The sequence below is a fragment of the Nestor notabilis genome, unplaced genomic scaffold (genome assembly GCF_000696875.1).
Source record: "Nestor notabilis isolate BGI_N333 unplaced genomic scaffold, ASM69687v1 scaffold116, whole genome shotgun sequence".
NCBI lineage: Eukaryota > Metazoa > Chordata > Aves > Psittaciformes > Psittacidae > Nestor > Nestor notabilis.
In genome coordinates, this window is record NW_009933064.1 from 49,467 (window position 1) to 73,506 (window position 24,040).

The following is a 24,040-nucleotide window of genomic DNA, read 5'->3' on the forward strand; positions in this document are numbered from 1 at the left end:
GTAAGTGAATCTGCAATGAGACTTTTAGTCTGAGGTGTTCCGGAGTTTTGCAGGTGTTTTTGGATGTCACCTTAGGAAGTATCATTAATTACTTTCAACACTCAGTGGTACACATTGTACTGGAATATAGCAATGAGTTCATCTGCTTGTAGAAGAGCAACTAGATACAGCACTTCCAATTTACTGACCTGGAATCTGTTGCTAATGTCAACGTTTGAAGACTGACTTAAAATGAGGGACAGAGATTGGACGACAGTGTAGGTGACTTGCTGAAAGATCCTTAATAATCAAAGATTTTTTGAACGTGGTACCCTACCTGAGACTGGGGGAAAATAAGCAAGAAAGAAAAAGGCAAAGGAAGCATCTGTGACTGCTGCATAATGCACAGATTTCCCTGTGTGTGAATTACAGCAGTTGCACTGGTATGTGTGGTATTGTGCCAATCTATCCCAGAAGGAGTTTTTCAGAAGATTTTGTATTTTATTGCATTTAGTAGGTTAAAACAGTATGGGCAAATGGAAGATTAGGCTAGTAAAGCTATTCCTGTACTTACCAGAGGTATTTTTTTCAGTTGGGCAGAGTCACTACATCATTCTCTCAAATCCATGTCTCTCCCAGCCAGCCCTCATCAGATGTGCTCAGCAGAGCACAGGCACAGTCCCTTCAAGGGCTCCTTGGCTTCTGTCCCCCTTGTTCATGTCCTGACCCATTCCCATTCCATGTGATTTTGCATGAACTCACTTTCAGGACACACAGGGATTTGCCTGTGGGAAAATAATAAAAGAGTTTCTCTGGTTAAGATTTTGAAGCTAGGCAGAATTTGGCAGATCATGGATTTCTGCTAATAGGCTTTTTCTTGGGTGGGGGGCAGAATTCCTCTTGACTTCACATGGTAAAATCTGTTGGGGATGAGAAAGGTTTCATGTCAAAATTAATGAAAACAAAGTTTGGAGTGAATTTGGGGTTAGAATTAAAATTTCATAAAGGCATGGCAGGCACCCAAGACAAGCTGAGAACAGATTAAGGAGAAAAACCCTTGAAATATAAACAGAGAGAAGCACTCCAAGGACCTTATTATTGCTGTGAAGTCAAAACAAAAATTTTACTGTCCGTAGCAGCCAGGATAAGCTTCAGTCATAGTTAAAGACTGGCTCTTGTGTTCACTTCTAGCCTACAGGAGTGAATGAAAGGGCTCCCATTGACTTCTGTGGGCTCTGGGTCAGGCCCTTGCTAGGACCTGGTGCTTGTTCTGTCATTGAACGCTCCATCGTTTAAGCTCCTGCTGTGTGCTGCTCAGTCAGCGCAGCAAGGCTAATGTAGCCTGTCTGCCTCACAGGGTCATTACGGGGAGGGAGGGCGTGCGAGTGGAGCTGCTGGTGTTTTACTGATGATAGGCACTATAGAAACAAGAAGCAAAATCCATTCAGCGATTTGCATACTGATATTTTCAGAAATAATGATATTTTCATGCATGACCGGATGCCTCCTCTTCTGTAGTGTTTTGTCGAAGTGCCTTTGAAGGTGAGTGAAGGTTACACAGGGAGTAATTTTTTTTGATCATTCAGTTGTAGAGGTTGATTTAAAGGCATAATAGCAAAGGTTCTGACTACTCCCTCTCTTCGCAGACTGTTCTGCATCTTTTAAATGTCTAAGTAGGAATTCAGTTCTGTAAGTTAGCTGATGGTTATAATAGTATTGCTAGATTCTTTGTAATTGGTGTGTATTTAAAACAGTACGAGGGTGATCACTGTGTCCTTAAGGAGTTATAAATCTGAGAAGCAGTGCTTTTGCTGCTTGTTTTGAGACGGACTGACATCCTGAAAGGCTCGGGAGGTGTCCCCTTGCCTGAGCACCCCAAATCAGCAGCTTTTGGCAATGGGGGTGTCTGGCAGCGGGCTGGGGATGCCGCCTGGCGGCAAAGGCTGCACTGAGCATAGCTGGCTGCCAGCCCACTTCCAGACAGTGCTTTGAAACCAGAATATACTAAAGAAATACATCCGACCTGCTTAGAGCTTTCATGTTAGGCTATTGGTTTTAATCCAGTTAGTATCAAGGGGGATCAGTGTGGCTGGAAACATTTTGTCATCTTTCTAGGAACAGTGTTATAATGTTCCCGATTCTAATGTGATAATCTTTGTTCATTCGTTTTGTTAAGAAATGATAAATACAGATGTCAGCCTGCTTGCACTTGATATCAACTTCTTCGTGCTTCCTTACACTCAGTAATTTTTTCTCTATCCATGACTAGCGAAGGAACACATCCGCCGCAATCGACAGAGCCGGACCTTCATGGTGGAAAATGTCATAGGAGAGATCTGGTCTGAACTGGAGGAAGGTAGTATAAAGAATAAACTTTGCTCTCACTGATTTTATATTGCAGGCAAATGGTGTGTTTCCCACAAATGTACTGTGCACTGGATTGCTCTCACAGTGATTATAAATAGGAAAATTAAAATCAAATGCAAGTTCACATGCTGCTCTCAGTTACTAAGGCTGAACTGCAATTCTATATGCTCTCGCAAAATATGGTTTACTAAGGACATGGTAATAAGCAATCCAGTTTTTAAAATGCAACCAAGATGCTTTCCTCACAACAGGCTCTGTAAATATGCCATAGTATAAATTCGGTAGCCCACTAGAATGTGTATCAGCAGCATGAGAAATTCCACTAATCTACTAATTTAGCTCAAAAGCTAAACCAATAGCTTTTGAAATCTGAATTTCATATTTGTTATCAATCATTGCATTATAATTAGGATCAAGTCTTCAGCGTAGACATTCATGACTTTCTGTAAGTCATTATCTCTCATGGTGATAATGCCCCTGAGAAGCTTTCATTGTAATATGCTGTTGTGATAAACCTACTTTAAATACTATTTCCCTACTCCTCTGGCAAACTAGGTGACCGTTACATCGTTGTTGACAGTGGAGGAGGCACAGTGGATATAACTGTCCATCAGATCAGGCTCCCTGAAGGACATCTTAAGGAGTTATACAAGGCAACAGGTAATGTCACTTCCACTGTTTGCTTTATGTATGTCATATTTTGACTTGCCAGTGAAGGAAATGTATGCCTTTATTATTCACTGCATTTCACTAACACTTCTTCCTGAAATAAGACAACATTCAAAATTAGTATAATCTAGCTGCTGGTCAGCAGATATAGTAAATCACTCCATGCTTCTGATGCTTTTGGATGGTAAACCTGCCACTGAAGAGTAAGAAACTGCCATCTCCTGTGTTATTCACTCCCATTCAGGCCATGACCTCCTGCTTTGGTCCTTGTCTGACTTCTGCTAGTAAAGTCGTCATCTTCCTGTTCTTTGAGAGGTCACCTGTGTATTGATGCTCTGTCCAGCTATTCAGAGACGTACCTTGGAGATATGAATAGCTGAGTGTTACAACAAGATCCTTGTAAAGTGACTATTGGAAGAACAGAAGTTTCCCTAGATTTAAGGAGAATCTTATATATTCCGGTAATGTCTTAGGCAGTGTAACAAGGAGGGTCTACCATCCCCTGGGAAAAATGCACAATGATTGGTCCCCAACAAAGATATAAAGTGTGATTCCTTGAATGGTATTCCCTTCCCGAACTCCAGATCCCCTCTGTCTTTGTCCTCTGGCTAAGCTATTAAACACATGAGTCAGCTTATTATTTGTTGCTGTGTCTCTGTACCAAGTTAATCTTCATGAGTATGGTTCATCACTGAGCTTTCTCAGTCTTGGTGGCTGTAAGACTACCTCAGGAAACAACCTAATAATGGGACAGTGTACATCAAGCCTGACTACTCCTAAATACGAGTCCAACCCACACCTTTTCATGTGTGGATGAGGAGGCAGTTTCCTCTGCTTCTAATAAAACTGTTTCTATCTTTTAGTGGTAGTGTTGCAGTGGCTCTGGTGGTATAGGAGTAAAAGTGAGGCAAAGGTAAGATTATGTTCTGTATTAGACTGTTACACTTAGGAAAGATACCTTTTTTTGTAGACTTTCTCCTATGACAGTCCTAGTAGTGGTATCTGATGTGTATTTGGTCGACTTGAAATCTAATAAGCAGTTCAGAATTTTAAAGCTGTGTTTTGTTTGTAATACAGGTGGCCCGTATGGTTCTCTAGGCGTGGACTATGAATTTGAAAAGCTCCTGTGTAAAATATTTGGAGAAGATTTTATTGAGCAATTTAAAATCAAGCGTCCTGCTGCCTGGGTCGATCTGATGATAGCGTTTGAGTCCCGTAAACGGGCAGCAGCTCCAGACAGGACCAATCCACTAAACATCACTCTGCCTTTCTCCTTCATTGACTATTACAAGAAGTTTCGAGGTCACAGTGTAGAACATGCCTTGAGGAAAAGCAAGTGAGTAGAAGATTGAACCCAAATAGATGCAGAATTAACTACTGGTAGCAAAAATAAATAATTAAAATATCCTAATTACACGTAGACTGAAGAATAATAATAATATAAAAATGTAATCTAAGGATGAGAAAATGGGATTGCCTGAAGTGCAGTTTCCAGAATGAAAAAGATCTGATCAGTCTCGTGCCAAAGCTTTTCTGTACAAGCTTGCACTCTTCTGCTATTGCTTTCTGTGACTTCCATTAGGCCACCACTGCCTCATTTTCCTGAAGTTGGCCATGTGTTTTGAATCCCTTATGTGTTCATTAGGAACCTCAAATCAAATATAAAATTGATGTCTGGAAGTTAGTTACCTAGAACATGAGTTTTTAGAGGCCTGGGCCCTGGAACAAATCTGGGATTTTCAGTGAGATGCATAAATATTTTAATAGCTTGAGGAAAGTTACTAGCAATACCAGGTCACTGGTGAAAACATGCACTACGGCATAGAGCCCTGCAAGGGGAAAGCATTCTTCTTTGGAAGTGATGTCAGGCATTCTTTACTTCTAGTATTTTACCAGTTAGTGAATTTGTTCAGTAGGTGGGGAGACATAATCCCCTCCAGAGATTTTAACTCATGATTTTCAGTACCAGGAAGTCACCCTAAATGATAAGATCATGGACTGCTATAGAAAGGGAAGTGAGAAGAAAGTAGAAGTGGGCATTTGGATTCTTTTGAAATTATGTGCTGCAGGAGTCCTGGAGATGAATGGCATAAAACAATGAACAAGAGAGACTGTGAATGTGGGGCAGAATCTTTGGGACCCGAGGGCAGAATACGTGATATTTAGTACCTGTACCTTGAGTTCTTTCTGCCTTTTTTAATCCAGTGAATGTTGAATTTAGCATGCAGGCTTCAAAATCCTGCATCTCTTCCTAAAGTTACTGGTAAATGTACTTCAAGGTACAAGCCTAAAGTACTTGGAATCCAGCTCAGTCACTTCCTAAGTGAGACTGAGGTTCTGAAACATTAAACATTTCCGGAAATACCCCCTCACAAGACCATCTCCATCTTTTTAGTAGTCTAAATGGTAAACATTAGAGGAAATGCTAAATATTCCCTTCAAATAAAATGAAATTCAGTGGATAATGGGATAGAAAGAGTATAAAGGTGACATATAATGTGCATGACTGAAAAGGAGATTACTGAGCTTTATGGATTTGTATCAGCCATGGAATAACATAATGCATGTATTCTCTTCACAAATGTTATGCCTCATTAAAAATGCTGTGCTCCCTTCTTCCTCCTGAGGCTTCTCATACTTGCTTGTTTTTTTCCTCATGTGTTTCCAATGGCTTTGGCCTTCTTCTGCTATAATCTAAATGTTGCCCTTCTGGGGATGAATCAGTGCTGTTTCAGATGAGCGAGCACTAGATTGACTGCCAGCTGTTTCAGGAAGCAGCTGAGCATTGGTAATGTTACAGAAGGCAATCAGGCAAAGAAAACAACAATTAGACAAGCACAAATAATAATTCTCCCTTGAAATTTTACATTGCTGCAGTTGGCATGAGGCTAGGGTGAGGTGAGGCACTTTCTTCCAAGCAAAATGCATGCAGATTCTATAAACTCATTCATGTATTTACTTCATGTGTCTTGTGAGTACCTGGCTGTTTTTTACAGCTTACCTGTAATGTTTTAATGTCCTTTCTAACTGTTCTTTTCCAGTGTGGACTTTGTGAAGTGGTCTTCCCAGGGAATGCTGAGGATGAGCCCAGATGCAATGAATGCTCTTTTCAAACCTACAATTGACCAGATTGTTCAGCACCTTAGTACGTATCTGTGTGTAATCCCACTTTCTGGCTGAGGTGAAACTGAAGCTTTGCTTATCTATTTCAAACCAGTAACTGGAATTACAGTTAAATAATCCCCCCAGTATGCACCAAATGTGGTCAAGGAATTTAGTTCTGAAACTTGTACTTCTCTACAAAGTAGTTGGGAGAATAATGGAAGTAAGGGACATCTCCTTAACATGTATTCCTACCTAGTTCTAGTACTAGTTATTGACTGTGATTCAGTCCTGTTACTGCCTAAGCTTCAATTATTCTGGACGTCCAGGGCTGTGAGCATTCAGAAGATTGAAATGCACTGACTGATAGAGATCCTGCTTTTCTTTTTCCTGTTTCAGGCAACAACTAAGTAATGCCAGATATGTAACTAGTTTCCTGCTATTAAGACCTCTAGTTCATTTCTCCTCAGTGAAAGGTCACATTTGTCCATGACCGTCCAAATCACTGACATTTCTAAACACAAATAATAAATGAGGCATCATGGTAAAAGTACTTGCAGGCATGGCTTAAGCAGCACTGAATTTATTTATCCAGTAATGGAAAATGGCATAGACTTATTGGGAAATTTATTATTTAAAGTTTTCCTTGTGGAAGATTAGATTTGTATTAAGTAATATATATAATAATAGCATGTATAATACATGTACTGAGCAAAGTATTGCTGTTCTACACTCTAAAAATCACTAATTGAATCCTGCTTTGCTTACTGTGTGTGAGGAATTAATAGGTAAATTTATGAGGTCACAACTTAGTAAAACAGGTGGTGCAGAACAGCTTATATATGAGCAGGGAGAGAGAAACCTAGGATTACAGTAGTTGTGACAGATAACTCAGTCTTGCTGCCTTAGTTATTTGAACTAAGGGTGAGCCTAGAGCCAAAGCGTTTCTTGAAGGTCGGGGATGTGGGCTTAAGCTGAGAAGGAACATCTGTATAAACATAAGGAGGTATTATTTTGCAGATAGTATTTCTTGTGGTTAAGATGTAAAAGTCAGAAATAGTAAGGAAACTTAAAATGGGGTGACTTATCTGGGATGCAGTAAAGGTTATGTGGATCGGTTAGGTTTGGGAATATCTCACTGATCCTTGAAGTGGCAAGATGATCGCTGTTTCCCTACTACCCATGATGTGACTGGTAGGATTTCTTAGCAAGAAATCCACATCTCTCTTTACTGGTAGGAGCTAAATAAAAATTCTATTTTAAATGCCATTTCAGAAATATTGTGTGCTTTGAAGTAAGCTTCCACTCCCAGTGAAATAGATTACAGCAGTGAACTAGTGCATGCTGACAGTGAGTGGCAGTGTGGGCATAGATGTGTCAGGCTCAGATCTTGTGCATATGCATAGGATATTCAGTGTACTCAACCATTAGGAGTTTCACCTGCTTTGCCTGGATTTTCCTCTAATGAATGGGCTCTGTTTCTCTTTAGGTGATGTGTTTGAAAAGCCAGAAGTGACCAATGTCAAGTTCCTGTTCCTGGTGGGTGGCTTCGCTGAATCGCCCTTACTGCAACAAGCTGTCCAGAGCGCTTTTGGTTCGAGATGTCGAGTCATCATTCCTCAGGATGTGGGGCTCACTATCCTCAAAGGAGCTGTTCTCTTTGGCCTAGACCCTGCTGTCATCAAAGTGCGGCGTTCACCTCTCACCTACGGAGTGGGTGTGCTCAACCGCTTCGTGGAAGGGAAGCATCCACCAGAGAAGCTTCTAGTCAAAGATGGCACACGCTGGTGCACTGATGTCTTTGACAAGTTTATCTCAGCCGACCAATCTGTAGCCCTTGGAGAAACTGTGACACGCAGTTACACGCCTGCCAAACCTTCCCAGTTAGTAATAGTGATCAATATCTATAGCTCAGAACAAGATAATGTTGGCTTCATCACCGAATCTGGAGTGAAAAAGTGTGGCACCCTTCGCTTGGATCTCACGGGAACTGATGCTTCAGTGCCAAACCGGCGGGAGATCAAAACACTTATGCAGTTTGGGGACACTGAAATCAAAGCCATGGCCATTGATGTTGCCACCTCTAAAAGTGTCAAAGTTGGTATTGATTTCTTAAACTACTAACAGCCCATTTTCCCCACCACGGCCTGTTTGTGAGACTGATCAATCTTCCACTATTCCAATTTTTTGACTTTCATGTATCATGTCATCAACTTGAATTTCAGCAGGCTATATGAGAACAGCTACTAAGGTGGGGTATGTCATGTTTGTGCCCTTTAATGACCAAAGGCTGGATTTTGAAAGACCCTTAAAAAGTTTTGGGAGCAAAAGTTCCAGAGGTAGTAAAAGTTCCCAAGTTACTCAAGCATGCTTAAAGACCTACCTTTATTAAGTAAATACTGATTATTGTTGGGTCCTGAAGATTAGTTAAAAAGGTAAAATCATAATCTCCTTGCCTTCTTCTTCTTCTTCCTCCCAGGAAAAGCTCACCCTGACTGTTGTAGGGGGGTGTATCTGTGTGGGGTACCTCTGTAAACAGCACCATCCTCTGGCAATGGGAACAAATTAGTAGTCTGTAGTGTTCTTTTGACTTTGCCCTATGCTTTCATTATTTTAAGTGCTGAAAATCAGTGACTTAAAGAAATAAGAACTGAAATTCTTAAATTCTGAGATCCTACAGAGAAGAAGATTCTCAGAAATCCTTGAGATTAGATTTAGGAAATACAAATATATATTAGGAGCCTAATAGTGATTGCTCCAGTTTGAAAACAAAGCCTTTATTGTCAAAGCTCTCGGAACAAGCTGTTGGATTAAGTAGCTAACATTACCTTCAATATACTTTGGAACATTAAGAACAAAGATATTTCCCTTTTTGGTCTTCTAAACTTACTCTTATTAGTCTCCATCTGCAGTCATAGAAGCACATAATTGCTGGGTTTGGAGAGGACATCCTTTGACTGGTCCAACCTCTCAAATCTAAGCAGTGTCACCTAGGTCAGGATGCTTTGTCCAGTTCTGAATATCTCCAAAGATGGAGATGCCTGAATTCTGGGCAACCTGTTCCAGTATTTGACAACCCTCACTGCATTCTTATGTTTAAACAGAATTTCTTGAGTTTCAATTTGTGCCCATTGCCTCTTGTTCCTTCACTCGATACCTCTGAGAAGTCTGGCTCTATCCCGTTTACTGTCTTTCTTCAGGCATTTATGTGCATTCCTAGCATCTCCTGAGGCTTCTCAAGTCTGAACAGTCTCAGCTCTCTCAGCCTCTCTTCACATCACAGGTATTCCAATCCCTTTAAATCATCTTCATAACCCTTTGCTGGTCTCGGTCCAGTATGTCCACGTCTCTCTTGTACCAAGAAGCACAGAAGTGGATCTGGCACTCCAGATGTGGTCTCACCAGGGCTGAATAAAGGGGAATAATCACTTTCCTTGACCTGCTGGCAATGCTTTCTCTAACGCAGCCCAGGAGGCTATGGGCATTCTTTGTTGCAAGGGCACATTGCTGGCTCACAGTCGACTTTGTGTCTGCCAAGACCTTGAGGTCTTTTTCCAAGCTGCCTCTCTGCCAGTTGGTCCGCAGCGTAAACTGGTGCATGGGGTTATTCCTCCCCAGGATCAGGACTTTGCACTTCCCTTCATTGAAGACATTCCTGTCTGTCCATTTCTCCAGCCTGTTGAGGTCCCAGTGACCCATCTGGTTTATAAGCACTTCTCCAAGTGATTATATTTCTTTTCGTGTTCATCCCTGTCTTAAGGTTTGGAAGTACAGTTAGGTGGTGGCTCTCCAGGAAGATTTACACAACTTAAAAGAGAGAAAACATCCAGATCAAAAGTTCTGTGATAAGTTTTGCGTAGCAAACATTTTAATTGAGGAAAATATATTTATGGGTTGAGTTGAATGGCCAGTAAAGTGGAAGGTAGAAGCCAGGAGAATGAAACTACAAATAGCATTAAATGAGGCATTCCTTACATGGCTCTGAGCACACAACTCTAACACAGATGAAATACGCTGATGGTCACGGTAGCATCTTGTTTTCCAAATAATAACTTCCTGGAAATGTTTTCTTAAGCACTTTCAACTGGAAAATTTCTTCTGCAACTGGAACAGTTTTTATGTTGCAAAATGGTGCAGGTGGATAACTTCTGAGACCTACACTCTGTATCTGCCATCAACTGACAACTTCAGATTCAAATCCAAATCCCACTCCAGATTAGCAGACTGATACTATCCTATAGAATCACCCTAAAGCGCTGACACTTTCAGAGCATTTATACAAAGCTGCCTGATTACCTGCTGGAATTCATTATGGTTTTGAAGCTTTTCAATGTTAATTGTTAAACTAAACCTTCCTTTCTGATAAGTTGAGCATGAGTTAAATCCGTCACTGTCACTTTTGGGAAATGAAAGCTTTATCAATTATTTCACTGGTTTACATTCCAATCCTGCACTTAAGCTTTCTGTGTTTAGCCTGGAGTTTTGCCACGCTAAAGAGCTGCAGAACTGATCTACTGCCTTTTGCCATTGAGTTTTGTGTGTCTCCTGCAGAATTCTGCAGAATGCAGAATCTCACTCTGCATTCAGCTTTAAAGAACAACAAATAAAAGGAAAAAAACCATAAGGACAATGGAGAATGCTAGTCACAGTATCTGCTGGACATTTCTATAATTACAAAGTGTGCTTGCTAGCATTCAGTTTCCTGCTGCCTGCTAAATGCTTTAAAAGCTAAATACTGGGATTTTTTTTTTTGGTGTGTGTTGCTTTCCATGGTTTACAAACGAGAAACTTTAAGATGAGTTATGAACAATATAATTTTATGTATATACAATATTTAAATATTGTACAGACTCTTTCTTTCTACAGTGCTATTTTCTTGTATAAAAATGCTCTTTGCCTCTGTTGATTTCATTCAGCTGTTAATTTTAAATAACATAATTTCTCAATCAGCTTCTGTAATTATAGCCTTTTAAAGATGGTAAGATATGAAATGTAAAAGGCTGATCTTATAATAATAGGAAAGAAATGTTGGTGTGTCAGAGGATACAACATTCTTCCTGCAATGCAAGTCATAGCAGTTAAGCCTATTACACAGATGCACTAGTATGTTGCTGGGATTTTCATTTCTTTGTTTCAGACGGTGACCATTCCACCTCCAGCAGTTTATCATAATAATGGATGAATCCTCCTGTAAAACCAAGTTAAAAATTAGATAGTTTGATCTGGATATACAGCTTCGTCACTAGGTTTTGGGGTTTTAAGGATCTTCCATAGGATAAAAAAAACCCAACAACCAAAGAAACACAAAACTACCTTCCAAAGCCAGGCAACACTGATTTATTGTAGCTGCAGGTAAGACCCAGTCTCTGTCTACTACTACCACCTACCAAAAGACCAAGTTCTTAAAGAAAAGTAGGCTTCGGTGTGTTTGCATCCTATGTTAAACTGAATTGTCCTGTTCTGCACAGATTTGTTTCTGGTAGCCTTAACACAGAATTTGGTCTAATAAATGGCTGCAACCTTCCCCTCTCTCCTCTGGAAAGGAGATGACCTGCAAGAAAGATGAGGTGGCCCATGGTTTTGTGCTGTTCGTAGTCTGCCTACAGGTGTCCTGTGTTCAGCAGTAGCAGTCATTTTTCTCCTTCTTGGTAGCTGGTGCAGTGCTGTGTTCTTGACTTTGGTCTGGGAACAACGCTGATAACACACAACAGCAGGGAATGCTAAGGGTATTTCGGCAGCTCTTCTGAAGCATGGTTCCCTGCACAGTAGTGGTTCTCTGCCCTTTCTTATTCACATTTTGTATGATCCCGTCTGGATCCAAGCAGGGGTTTGTTGCTAAAATTACTCTAACTGTAAAATGTGATTTACACATTTTTGCACTTCTTCATTCCTTCTGATGAGAGCACTATCAAGCTTATCTTTGCAGAGCACTGAACTACAGAACAAACTCCCAGTTGTCCTTGTTGCCCTCTTTAAGAATGGAAAATTAGCTTGTTTCTCTAAGGAGTTAGAATTGTAAGTAGAATATTACGCTGTGGTCTGTAGTCTATAACCCAGTTAAACAACCTTACGTTGTAAGCGGCATGTGGATGCCCATTTTGATAAAGGATGTTAGGCTATAAAATTAATATGAAATTTACTAGGAAATGAGTCATTTTTAGGATAGAATTCTGATACTTTTGCAGGACATTCCCTGTAGAGCATTTTATTGGTAGGGGTTTCAGATGACATTGTGCAACGTCATGTTGGAAAGACAAGGCCTGCTATCCTTAGGGAAAGCAGAAGGTCTTGGTAGAAGTTTTGGTCTAAGCAGCAACTTGCGAGTTTGGGTCCAAGTTACTTAAGTCTAGGCTGAAAGTTAGCAGCTAATTGTGATGGAATGATTAATTGTGCTAGAATATGATAAATGTGCCGTGATGGTTAGGACCGTTTACATTGGTATGAATATACCAATATTATATACAGGAGTTTTAATGCATTATTATGAGAAGGCTAATTATATATTGCAGAGATTTAATCGCCAAGATAAGCTGCATATTTATGATATGAAGTGGCTTAAGCGGATGAATAGTATAAAAGTTGTTGGGCATAACGTCACAGTACTCACCTGCTTGAAATAGTCCTAAACTATATTATAAAACCAACCATTGTGGTCTTGTTCACCTCTGTGCAAGATAAATTCAGATTTCACTGATGTTTGGAGCTGTTCACAACTTGTCTGGATTGTATCTTGAGTGTTCTTGTGTCTCCAATCATGTCAAATAAAATACTGTAAAACTGATTTTTCTTCTTGGGTGTTACTGCTTTTATGAAAATGGTTATAAAAAGAAACCTAATTTATTATGAAAGTGAGAAAGGCCAAGTGGTTATACTTGCATTTGAATGCTACTTCGTATGTGTAACTGAGCAGAAGTGACACCAACCATATGTACTGCTTATGAGATCTCTTCAATCTTTTAGATGTGTGGATGCCAACAGTCTTTGCCAAGGGCTGGCAGGCCCCTGAGCACACACACAGCTTTTCAGCAAGAGCCTGCTGCATTTCTAGTTCACCTGTGAACTTTCTAGGGGGGCTCCGTATGTGCCTGAGGTACAAGTCCCCAGCTGGTGATTACTCAACATCCATCAAACTTGATGCAGTTCTGAGTAGGGTGTCTGTTGTAGTCCAGGCAGAAAGACTTTGGACAACAGTGAGAGGAGATTGTGTATTTTCTGTAACGATACTCTGAGAGAGCCAGGAAATCAAATATAAAAAATGATATATCAAAGAGGACTTGTCAAAGGCTGGTTTATTGTTAAAATTCTATCATCAGGTCAAAAAGCTGTTGTATCTGCATGAGCGTGTACATCTTTATTGCGTGTTTCTAGATCCAGGATTGTTTAGTAAGGTCCAGCTGCACTGAAAAAACCTTGTGTAACAATGTGTGCAGTATTACACTTTTCTGCTAACCATTGCAGGCCGTGTCCCTCTGGAGTTCAGCAGTGTTGGCACTAGATCCAAGACAATTCAGTGGTGTCTGTGACCTTAGTCTAGAATGCTGCTCACGTGCAAAGATGCAGAGAATGAACTGAGCAGCCACTACACCCCAACTTCCACCTATTTGCTGCAATGAAGGTGTTTTACAAGTGCTTTATGACTATAATTATAAACACCATCCTAATAGGCTAGGCACTGTATTTAACTTGTAATGAACTTGATTTCAGCTAAACATTCAATTAATGTTACTAGTACAATGGGAAATATAATTACAGTCTTCAGGGACACATTAAGAACCAAATTTTGCTTTCAGTGTTCTAGTGCGTTGCTCTGGTATCCAGGGGAGTTTCATGTGTGTGCATTCAGAATTTCATCCTTTCCCTGGACTTTTCTAAATCTTAAGGTTTTCTCATATGAGTACGTTAATATTTAAAGTCACAGCCTCATCTTGATAGGAAGGAGTTTGTATAAATTGTTGGGTTTACCAAGATTACATAAATCCCGACTGAAATTTGCAGACAGTGTTTCTTGTTAATAGCCATGGCATAAAACAATGCATAAAACAACATCCATGGCAGCAATGTCCAACTTCCTCAAAGAGATTCTTTCCTCTCAGCTTCCTAAGCACCTACATGAAGCACCACCCAGACATCTGTCTTAAGGACACTGGATTCGAGTCCCCTTAGTGCAAGAGCTGTCTGATTTTCAAGAGATGCAATGTGGATAAACAGGTGAGAACTGCAGATGATTTCTGTAACTGGGATTCAGGCCTGGAACTAGATGATCTTAAGGTCCCTTCCAACCCTAACTATTCTATGATTCTATGATGCTGATGTGGGAAAACTTGTATTTACTTTTTTAGGAATAAATTTGGTTGTATTAATTCTCGTTCATCCCTTGCTTCGTTCTAACACAGAGAAACGTTTCTGTAGTGGGACTGCTGTAGAGTAACAACAATGCATTGAGAGGGGCAGAATTTTGTGCCTTTTTTCCCCTTTCACATTAGAGATCTGAAAGTGGGTATTCAAGCAAAGAAAAACCTTCGCACAAGAGCCTGTTCAATTCCACAGATGAAAAGATCAATTTCTTGCAGCAAAAACTGTCTTATGCCACCCTGAAAATGCATTATAGCAAATGTCAGGGGTGCCGAGTAGCCTCTGGGGAGGTGAAGATGTTCGTGGTGTATTTATGACGTATGAGTTCATGATGGTTCTGTTTTCTTACCTGTGACTTAATGTGGATGTGCTTACAGATAAATAAGAAGTATCTCGGCATCACTAAAGGGTATACCAAAAGCAGCTGAGCATATACCTCACTGATATACAGGGACCAAGTGCAGTATATTAAGTTAGTTAACTATGACCATTTTTTTGCAAAGCAAGAACTTCTGTATCTTCATTGGTTAACATACAGTTGTGTAAGTGCTGGCTATAATTTTAAAGTAATATTTATTTCCTCATTTTTCAGGGACTGTAATAATAGGGGAAAGTTTACTAGGTGCTAAATTGCAGGAGCACCAGCTTTGTGCCCAGAGCAGAAGTCATCAAACTAGGACATAGTGTTTGCTACCATGTGATGGCAAAAAATCACTTTAAGAACCTGGTAGATTGCAACGGCTATGATCCTTCTATCGGTGTCCACAGGTGAGCTTACAGAAACATGGAGAAATGAAAAACACAATATAAGCTTACTCTGGGAATACTGTGTGCTGCAGCAGAACCAGCAAATAAAAGGACAATACTGGGTTGTGTGTAAGGAAACCAAAGGAATCAGCTGAAGGGGTGTGCAGCCAGGGTTTGGATGTGGGAGGACAGAGACATCGGTGTGCTCCAACAGCAACTGAAGGTCAGGGAAGGTTTCAAAGTAGAAAGGAGTGGTGAGACTGACAGCTGTGAATGTTAAACCATAGTAATCTAAGGAGTCAGAAAGGTGACTCTCCCTTTCCTAAGGACAACAACTATTTCCTTCCCTCTAAGGAATAAGCTCTGCACCTTGAGTAAGAACTTCCGCCTGCCATCAGCTGATAAGAGCAGACACCAGTCTCTGCACATCCTCTTCCTTCGTAGCACAAAGAGCAGCCTCGGTGCTGACCTGGTGCTTCCCACACACAAGCGCGCTGCATTCCGTGCTTGTGCCACCACTGCGTATTTGCTAACACGTACCAGGGCTGCAGCTGGGGCTCTGCAGTACAATGTATAGTTCACAGAGCTTTTACTTTCCATCCAGTGACAATCATAACAGATCTATTTCACCAGCCTGTTCCCCCCACCGACACACTTTACCCATGATGACTATTGACCCCTCAAAACGAGCAGAGCTGAAGGAAAGTAACTGAGCAGAGCTGAATCCAGCCGAAAAGATGCTTTCCTGCATTGCATCTGCAGGGGTTCCTGTATGTAAGTGTGTATATCCATGAACAACATTACAGCATCCTCCTTCGGATAATCTTCTCCCAAATTAATTTTGCAGTTTTGTTTTGTCTTAGGGGTGAGACACATGAGATTGAAGATCAAAAAGTGCCACACATTCATCAAGGGTGCTACAAGACTGAGGGGATGTTGCCAAAATACACTGATCACACCTCACGGGAGCATTTATGATTTCACTCCTTCAGGGTCAGGTAGTATATAGTATTAAACATGGCTTTAGATTTCATCCCTTTTTATTTCTCTATCTCCATACAGATCCATCCAGTATTTTTGCTGACTGCTGGTGCAGCTCTGTTGGAGCATCACAGGAGATGCATGTAGCTGGGAGAGGACCTCAGACATCACCTATATCTCACCTTCCTGCTGCAAAACAGTATTAGTTCTTCCTAAACTACTCCTAACTTCTGTTTAATCTGGTTATAAACCTTCTGATGCTGCAATGGTACTACCTGCCTGGGTGGTTTATTTGTGTTTGTATAAAGTTTTATGTAATAACATACTCTCTGTGGCTGTCCTACCCCTAGGGACCACAGAACATTTCATCCCAAAAAACAGCTTTTGACATATCTGAAGACTAGTTCCATGCTTGCTCTGAACCTAATTCTCTAATTAAACCCCAGGTCTTTTAATCACGTTTTATAAACTAGTGATCTTTTTTACTGTCGGCAGCATGGAGGATTAGACAGCGGATGCACTATACCTGAGGCACATTGTGGTTTTGACTTCTGCAAACAACCAGACAAAGGCTGCCTTGTGTGCAGTCCAAAGGGTGCATGTTTAAACCTTAGGAGCTTGTTGCAATAGTTAATATTGTATTAGCTGGGTGTGTTTTTGATAAGTTGCACTTATAAGGTAACCACAAAACATTGTTATGAAACATTCTGCGAGTTTTCCATTCATTTTGCTTTCGGAATTTGCATCATTAAAGCATTTTCCTTGAATCCCCACAGTACAGGAACTGCAGCTTCCTATACTGTGTGACTTCTGATGAACTACTTGTGCTTTGCTGACCTGAAACATGTTCAGCTTTTCAGCCATATGAAAAATGCTGTAATGAAAAACTTCAAAGAGGGTGAGAAATATCTGACTTCCTGAATGACTTGCTCAGGAAGTTTAGGCAGGATACATTGAGCTTTCAGCTGCAAATTTAAACTGCAATAAAATACTCCAACTGCAGAAAAATGGGCTGCACTCTGAAGTCAAAACCTGATTTTATCTGGTAGTCATCCCTACTTTTGACTAGGTGTAAGCGCCTCTGGTCTTTAATTCTCCCTTACACACCCCCTTGACATTAAATCCTTGGCTTTTCTTACGTGGTTGTTATAGGACATACTGTGCTTTGGAAAAAGAGGATCTAGAGGAAGAGAGTTGGAAGACAGTGCTTTAGACTCGGTCTCTTAATTGCTATTTTACTCAAGATTGATGGGTGTGGGAGAATTATGCGATCTCTTGGTAGATTCCCAATGCTCCATCACCTAGATCTGTGAGAATTAATGCTAACAATGTATGGTAAGCCTTATGCAGTGCTGCTTAACCGATGGAGAAAGCAGAATCGCTGCAAACAATAAGACAGCTCTCTAGTGCAAACTCTATAATACAAGATTTGTTTCATCTGCCCTATTCTACACCTCCACAAAGGTGAAATGAAGCGTTTTTCACATTGTCTCCATAACCAAAAGCCCTCACACGAACAAAGAAGCTTATGGAATTGGTATGAGCATCTTGGTGTGCCCAAAGAACCCCAAAACATCTGCCCTATAGATACGCATAGTCTGAAATTCTAGTCTTTGTTGGATATCACTGAAGAGCTGGATACCAAAGCAAAGCAAAAACAACTGGTAAAACTCTCAAGATATACTGAACTCTTGTGGGGGCTTTTAGTGTGTCAAGTTACATTCATCTTCCCAGAGTACTATTAGCATATTCACCTACATTTAAATAATTAATTTTCTCATTATATGCCAACTCTTAATTTTTGGTTCTTTCAGGTTTATTGAAATCTGTGACAAGAGGTAGCGATACGAGGAAACGTTTGGTTTCTGGTTTGTTAATCAATTCCATAATATCTCATTCTTCACAATTGCTTTATTTAATAGCACCAATTTCTGCTTTCAGGTCTTGACTTCCCTGTTAAGCATTCAAGTTTCTGAATTCTTTTTAATCTTTTAACCTTTATCCCTTTGAATATTTTTTTTTTCTCAGCCTATAATTTATTATACAGTCTCCTGTCAGAGGAGGAGGTAGACTCGGTGATTTTTACTGTATTGCAAATTATAATTATTATCGTTATTTGCATTAGTAATGGATTCATTCTTACCACTGAAAACAATTCCATTATCTGATCAGACAGTTATCTTCACACTGTCCGGGATCATATATTTTCATTAGGCACCTCTTTCTCTGGGGGTCAAAAGGAGGATTATTCTTCAGTACAGTCACTTTTTTCTTCAGCTTTTAACGTTTTCCTTGGTTAAAAAGAAGTTTTTAATCCCCCACAAGCGTCCTTTGCAACAAAAATATGCCCCTTTATGCTGCTGTGTCACCATTCTCCCAGACCCAGCAAGGAATGGCATGTTCCTGCTGTGAACTGCCCTTCAGCATCCTTTCTGTTGCAGCTGTCGGAGAGGGTTTGTAATTCAAGTTCAGTCGGAGGCTGATTTTCATGACCCAGCAAAGACGTTTTGACTCCTCTTTGAATTACAGCAAAGGCTTGAGGATCTACAGTCCACAATGAATCGAAGAAACCTCGTTCCCCCACCCTCTGTCCTCGCTTCCTGTGGGAGATGTGGGTTTGGATACAGATGATTACAGAATAAGGGTGCAGAGGGAGCAAACTCACCCCCCTCTCTGACTCCCCACTGAATTTACTGTGTCTCTGCAGGGGTACAAGAGGGTCAGATGGCATTGGTTTCCAAACTGAAGCCAAAGGGAGCTGAGGAAAGTTGGAGGGAGATGTGAGGTCAAGCCACAGACCCTCCCGAGGAACTCACAGCAGCCTTGGTGAGAGCTGAAGGTGGTGGGGAACCTCTTTCATGCTTTTCTCCTATGATTTTTATTCCCTCATCAAATGAGAGATGGTGTCTGAGTAAGGAATTCAGGACAGTAAGGAAAAGATTATCCATCTAAAACAAAAGTTTGGGTTGAAGCATCTCCTTTGATGTTTCTGTAGCTCACATCAGGCTGTGGTTACCAAAAACAATGCCCCACATTCAGAGGAGGAGGGGATGGCTTCTGCTTTTCTATCATTTCAGGCAAAACATACACATGCTCATCGTGTGTTTTGTATCCCATGTAATTAAGGTGATGACTATATTCCTTCTCCATGAACAACCTCTTCTGAGTGAGAAATGGTACTGCTCTCATGGGAGAGGTCGCTTTCCAAAGAGGATAATCAGCACTCCCAGGAGAATCCCAACTCTGAAACTGCTCACCTCAACCTGAGGCACCCAGGCCACCAGTACTGTACATTTAATGAGAGCAAGTGAGAGGTATGTTTGCCTAAAATCATAAGCAAATCTATAATAATGTAAATTATTAGGTGAAGAAGTGCATTCCTTTGGAATGTAAAGATCCTCCTTTTTCCTCTTCACCTCCATAATTGATTTGATGTGAAGCAATTATCCATTTCATGCAATTAAAGGTAAGATTTGTCATAGGATATGTACCAAAAAATAATTACATGGGCCATAGCACATAGGGGTACTTGAATGCAAGTTTTGTCTTTGGGTCTCACATAATACGTCTTCAATATACTAATAAGTGTGGTAGCCACTCAATTGTTACTGTGGAACTGAATACAGCATTGTGACTAATTTAAAGTGTGCTTTGCTTCTTGTTTCTGTTTGTACACAGGCAAAATTCAGAAGTAAGTAAGTGGCACGTTGACCACTATTAGTATATTTTGTTAGGGCAGTGGGAGCATCACATCGACCTTCTCCTTTCTTCCTCTGCCCCCTACTGAAGCTTTCTGTTCTGACTGATTAAGGATGCTGATACATTTCATCCTTTCCTTGTCTTCAAATGGTAGAGGGTTTGCAGGGGCAAAAATAAAGGGTTTTTGAGCTTTGTATATAATTTCTTTGGCAAAAGATGGTGTTTTCTTCAAGTGAATCTCTTTTTTCCAAAGAAACTGTTTCCAGTTTTTATCAGTAACAAGATGTCATTAAGTTTAGTCTTGTTTTTTCACAGTTAAATAAACCCATACACAGTATGTATTTCTGAAACATGAAGGCATGACAAAATAGCTTGTGATTTACACGCAGATGAGGAACAAAACAACCTTCAGGCATAACATCATAAAATTCCTATTTGCAACCTCTGAAGACACATCCCAGAAAGGTATGGCAATAAATAGGCGTACATAACCCTGGCGGCTGTGGGTAGGTGATGAAAGCTCTAATATGGCAAACTAGATTACAAAAAACCCCTCCAGAGGTTCAGGAAGGAGAATTCATCAATGCCAAATTAAGAACTTTCACATATTTCTTGAAAGATAGAACCTCATTATCCTCCTGATTTACGGAGCAACGTAATGACTATAGACAGCATTGTCTAAAGACAACAATGAGCACTGCTATATCTCAGTAATAATTAGAGTCACATGAAATCTTCCAGGTTTTCTCTTTATTGTTCTCTGATGATTTGTAATATAGGAGAGAAATACATTGCACATGGCAATCTAAAATGTGATGAAAATACGTGGTCCAAGTTGCTCCCGTATTTAAAATTCTGACGGCGATGCTGCCCACCAACAAAATAATAGTCATTTGTGGCAGGAATTATAAACCCTAAACTACAGCACAAAGCATTGTTCACCAAATTACTCATTCCATATCCACAATTACAGCCCGTTTGTTTCCTTATGCTGATAACAAAAGATACATTTTAAGATCGGCGCTGTGCTCCTCTTCCTTTAATAAATAAAGTGAGCTTTTCAAGTGCTGCAAAATGGTGCAGATAAAAATCAAAACATTTCTACAGTTCAAGATTCAATCAAAGACTTGCCATGAATGGTGTGATATTAAAGTTTAAAAAAAATAATCAATTTAGTGTGTATTTTTGAACACGGTTTGTCACAAATAGCATTCCCGATAGATAAGAATGATTATATGGTAAAAGAGCGTAATTTATATATCTCAAGCACTATGCTTTTGTCACTGCCATCGTTAAGGAATTTGACACGTTTGCAGGAGAACAATATATGTCAACTGAAATATATACCAATTAGCCATAAATGGGACACTGAAATGAATGATGCATGTGCATGCTATACTTACAAGTAATAACATGTGGTTTAAAGTCGCTTGCGTTTTCAAACAAGAATTCTTTTTATGTTGTCATTTAAAAAATCTAATATTTCAAAAGGTCAGGAATAAATAGCACCATTAGCATTAAAAGCTAGCTAAAGGGAAAGTAATTTGTTGTTCATTTAACATTGCATTTTATGTAATAGCTTTGTAAAGTGTTCGGGGAGGTGGGGGGGAGAGATTTTTACTTTGCTAAAACAAGATGACGGCAGCTCCAGTTCATTATTAAAAGGAGATTTTTTATTATGCTATTGTCAACTTTAACATGTAGATTCTGTTAGGTGTTTGTTAAAATTACATGGGCTGCCGAAGTGGCTATGGCAAAGGATAATGCAGAGAATATCATGGCTGTCAAAACAATTGTGTAGGCAAGAATCTGCTTATACTAAAGTAAAGGAACAAAAGACAAAGGAGAAACTCTGCTGCAGTGTTACGAAGTTAATAACCCTGTTGAGGTTTCCTCAGCAGGAGGTACTGAGATCAGGAAGCCAAATTCTAGAGGAGACAGTCGAGGCAGAAGGAAGGAGGCAATGTCAAAGGGACACAGAGTACAAGGAAACCCATCACATGCCAGCTCCTGTGCCTGCGGTTATGTGTCCTCTGAGTCAACCTGTAATTGTTTGTCTTCCTGGAGTGGGGATGTGGGTTCCTCCTTGGGCTGGATGCCATGAATGAAGGGTGAAAGCACGTAGAGTCCTGTGGCTGGATCCTCTACCTCCTATGGGCAGCTGCAGGGAGCTGAGAAAGGCTTTGTAGGAGCAGCCCAAAACTGGACTTACTGCAGCCTGATGCAGGACAAACAATTTACATCCTCAAAGCTTATCAAGCCTTACTGTCTTATTCTACCCTATAAGGCTGACCACAGATGAGAAAAACTGGAGCCAGAAGAAGTGTTAGCTTGTACCCTTCATGGACAGTGAAGGCTGGGAAGAAAACACACAAAGAGAACTTCTCTGCCGTGCTCTTGCTGCTGCCACAGGGAGCTGCACAGGGAGGGAAGCAATGTAATGAGGGAAAGCCACAAGTAGCATCTTCAGGCTGAAAACCATCTTGTTTTCCCTCTTGAGAAGCTGGACAAGAAATTGGCTTAGCTTTTAATACCCCAGACATCTATGACAGCATAGCAAGGGTTGTCTCCTTTACTAATTCATATGTTTATTCCTTATTAGCCTCCCTTGGGCAAGGTTTCAAGGGGCTCAGAAAAAAGTGATTCTCCAGATCAAACTGTGGTTCATACTGTGCTCAGTTGGGTAGTGCCTTTTAAGCTGGGCAAGAAGCATAAGTGCAATTTAGAAGGTTTTTAAAGTTAAAAGCAAGCCTGCACATCTCTGACAAACTGAAATCACTGGGGGATGTTCTCTTCAGCTGGGTTAAAGCAAGGAAGAGTTTAGTAGAAGAGACCCTCAGTGACATGAGTTAGTGGTGGTCTTGTCAGTCCTTGTGGTAATGGTTGGACTTGATGATCCTAAACGTCTTTTCCAATCTAGCTGATTCTATTCAAGCTCTGACCATGCCCACAGGCTGCCAATCTTTAGTGCTGATGGTTCTTTTTCTACTCTTCACAGCCCATTCTCCCTCCCATCACCGTGCACCAGCTGGCAGAAGCACTGAGTTAATTAAACTGCTTTCTCTTTTGTATTAGAAGAGTAGCACTTCCCCACGGGATAAATAGGTTTCAATCTCCTTCACTGCAAGCGGAATCTGAAGGCTGATGTGCTTCAGGAGAAGATGTTCTGGGAAGGAAAAGTCACACGGAGAGGCAGAAAGAGCAGAGTAACCCCAGTCTGGGGAACCTCAAGAGAAACTGCTGGAGAGAAAAGGTCCCAAGGAGCAGAAGATGTCCAGGCTCCTGTAGTTTTGTGGGGGTTTCGGTGAGGATGGTGTTCCTCTTCTCCAGCAGCAGCCTGAGGGAGCCAAGACAGGATTATGTGGGGAAATGAAATTAATTCAGCTGAATGTGTTTCACAAAGAGCAGGGAAAGCAGCAGCTCCCTCATTGCATTACCTATTTTGACCACATCACCTGACAATTTTGTTCAGGGCTGAGGGCCAGCACAGGGGATTTCAGGGTAGTTTGGTGATTATTCTGGTTATAAGCATTTTAGGGAAACTTCACTAACATTTGAATTTTTCTGTGCAGCTTTCTCAAATTCATTCTGTCCAGATTACACGGTACAAGCTTAGTTCAGCATGAACACACCAAACACGTTACCAGTTCCCCATCATGTTCACTTTCCATCTCTCACAGGTAATTAAAATTAATTTCTGCCCTTATTTGTAACCACTTGCTCTCCTGTCTCTGTTTCAACTTTATCTGATGCTAATTCTGGGCTTAGCCTTCAGTTTGATTAGGAGCATCAGCTTCCTTAATCCTCTCCTAGCCACAGGCAGGTCTGCTTCCTCTTGGTACTGCCCAGGAGCTACTATCCACATTCTGTTACTTGCCCCCTTCCCTACCCAGTCTGAAATTAGTTTGAAACCAGCTGAAATCAGGGGAATTTTTTCAACAGGCTTTGGCTTATTCACTCCCAAAACTACTCTAAATACTCTGTCTAGAGAGAGAGAGATCCACAGACTTAACCCCCACCACCCAAACCAGGAAAACACCCCAACGCACACCACCAGGACTATAAGAGCAATGACCGCAGACACCAGAGTTTCATACATGCTAGCTTTTATTGGTATCAAGGTTTGGGGCATTCATATGGGCTA

General features: G+C 40.7%; 1 protein-coding gene across 1 annotated transcript in view; it reads left to right on the forward strand.

Annotated features, from left to right (window-relative positions):
• HSPA12A (heat shock 70kDa protein 12A) overlaps positions 1 to 8,256 on the forward strand; it is a gene marked incomplete at its 5' end in the record, with an annotated part of 44,221 nt that extends 35,965 nt beyond the window's left edge. Inside the window, 5 exons of the mRNA XM_010016673.1 lie at positions 2,249 to 2,335; positions 2,902 to 3,006; positions 4,093 to 4,351; positions 6,057 to 6,160; positions 7,607 to 8,256. Coding sequence (XP_010014975.1) covers positions 2,249 to 2,335; positions 2,902 to 3,006; positions 4,093 to 4,351; positions 6,057 to 6,160; positions 7,607 to 8,241 — 1,190 coding nt within the window. The remainder of the gene's footprint in view (positions 1 to 2,248; positions 2,336 to 2,901; positions 3,007 to 4,092; positions 4,352 to 6,056; positions 6,161 to 7,606) is intronic.
• Positions 8,257 to 24,040: the final 15,784 nt, after the last annotated feature.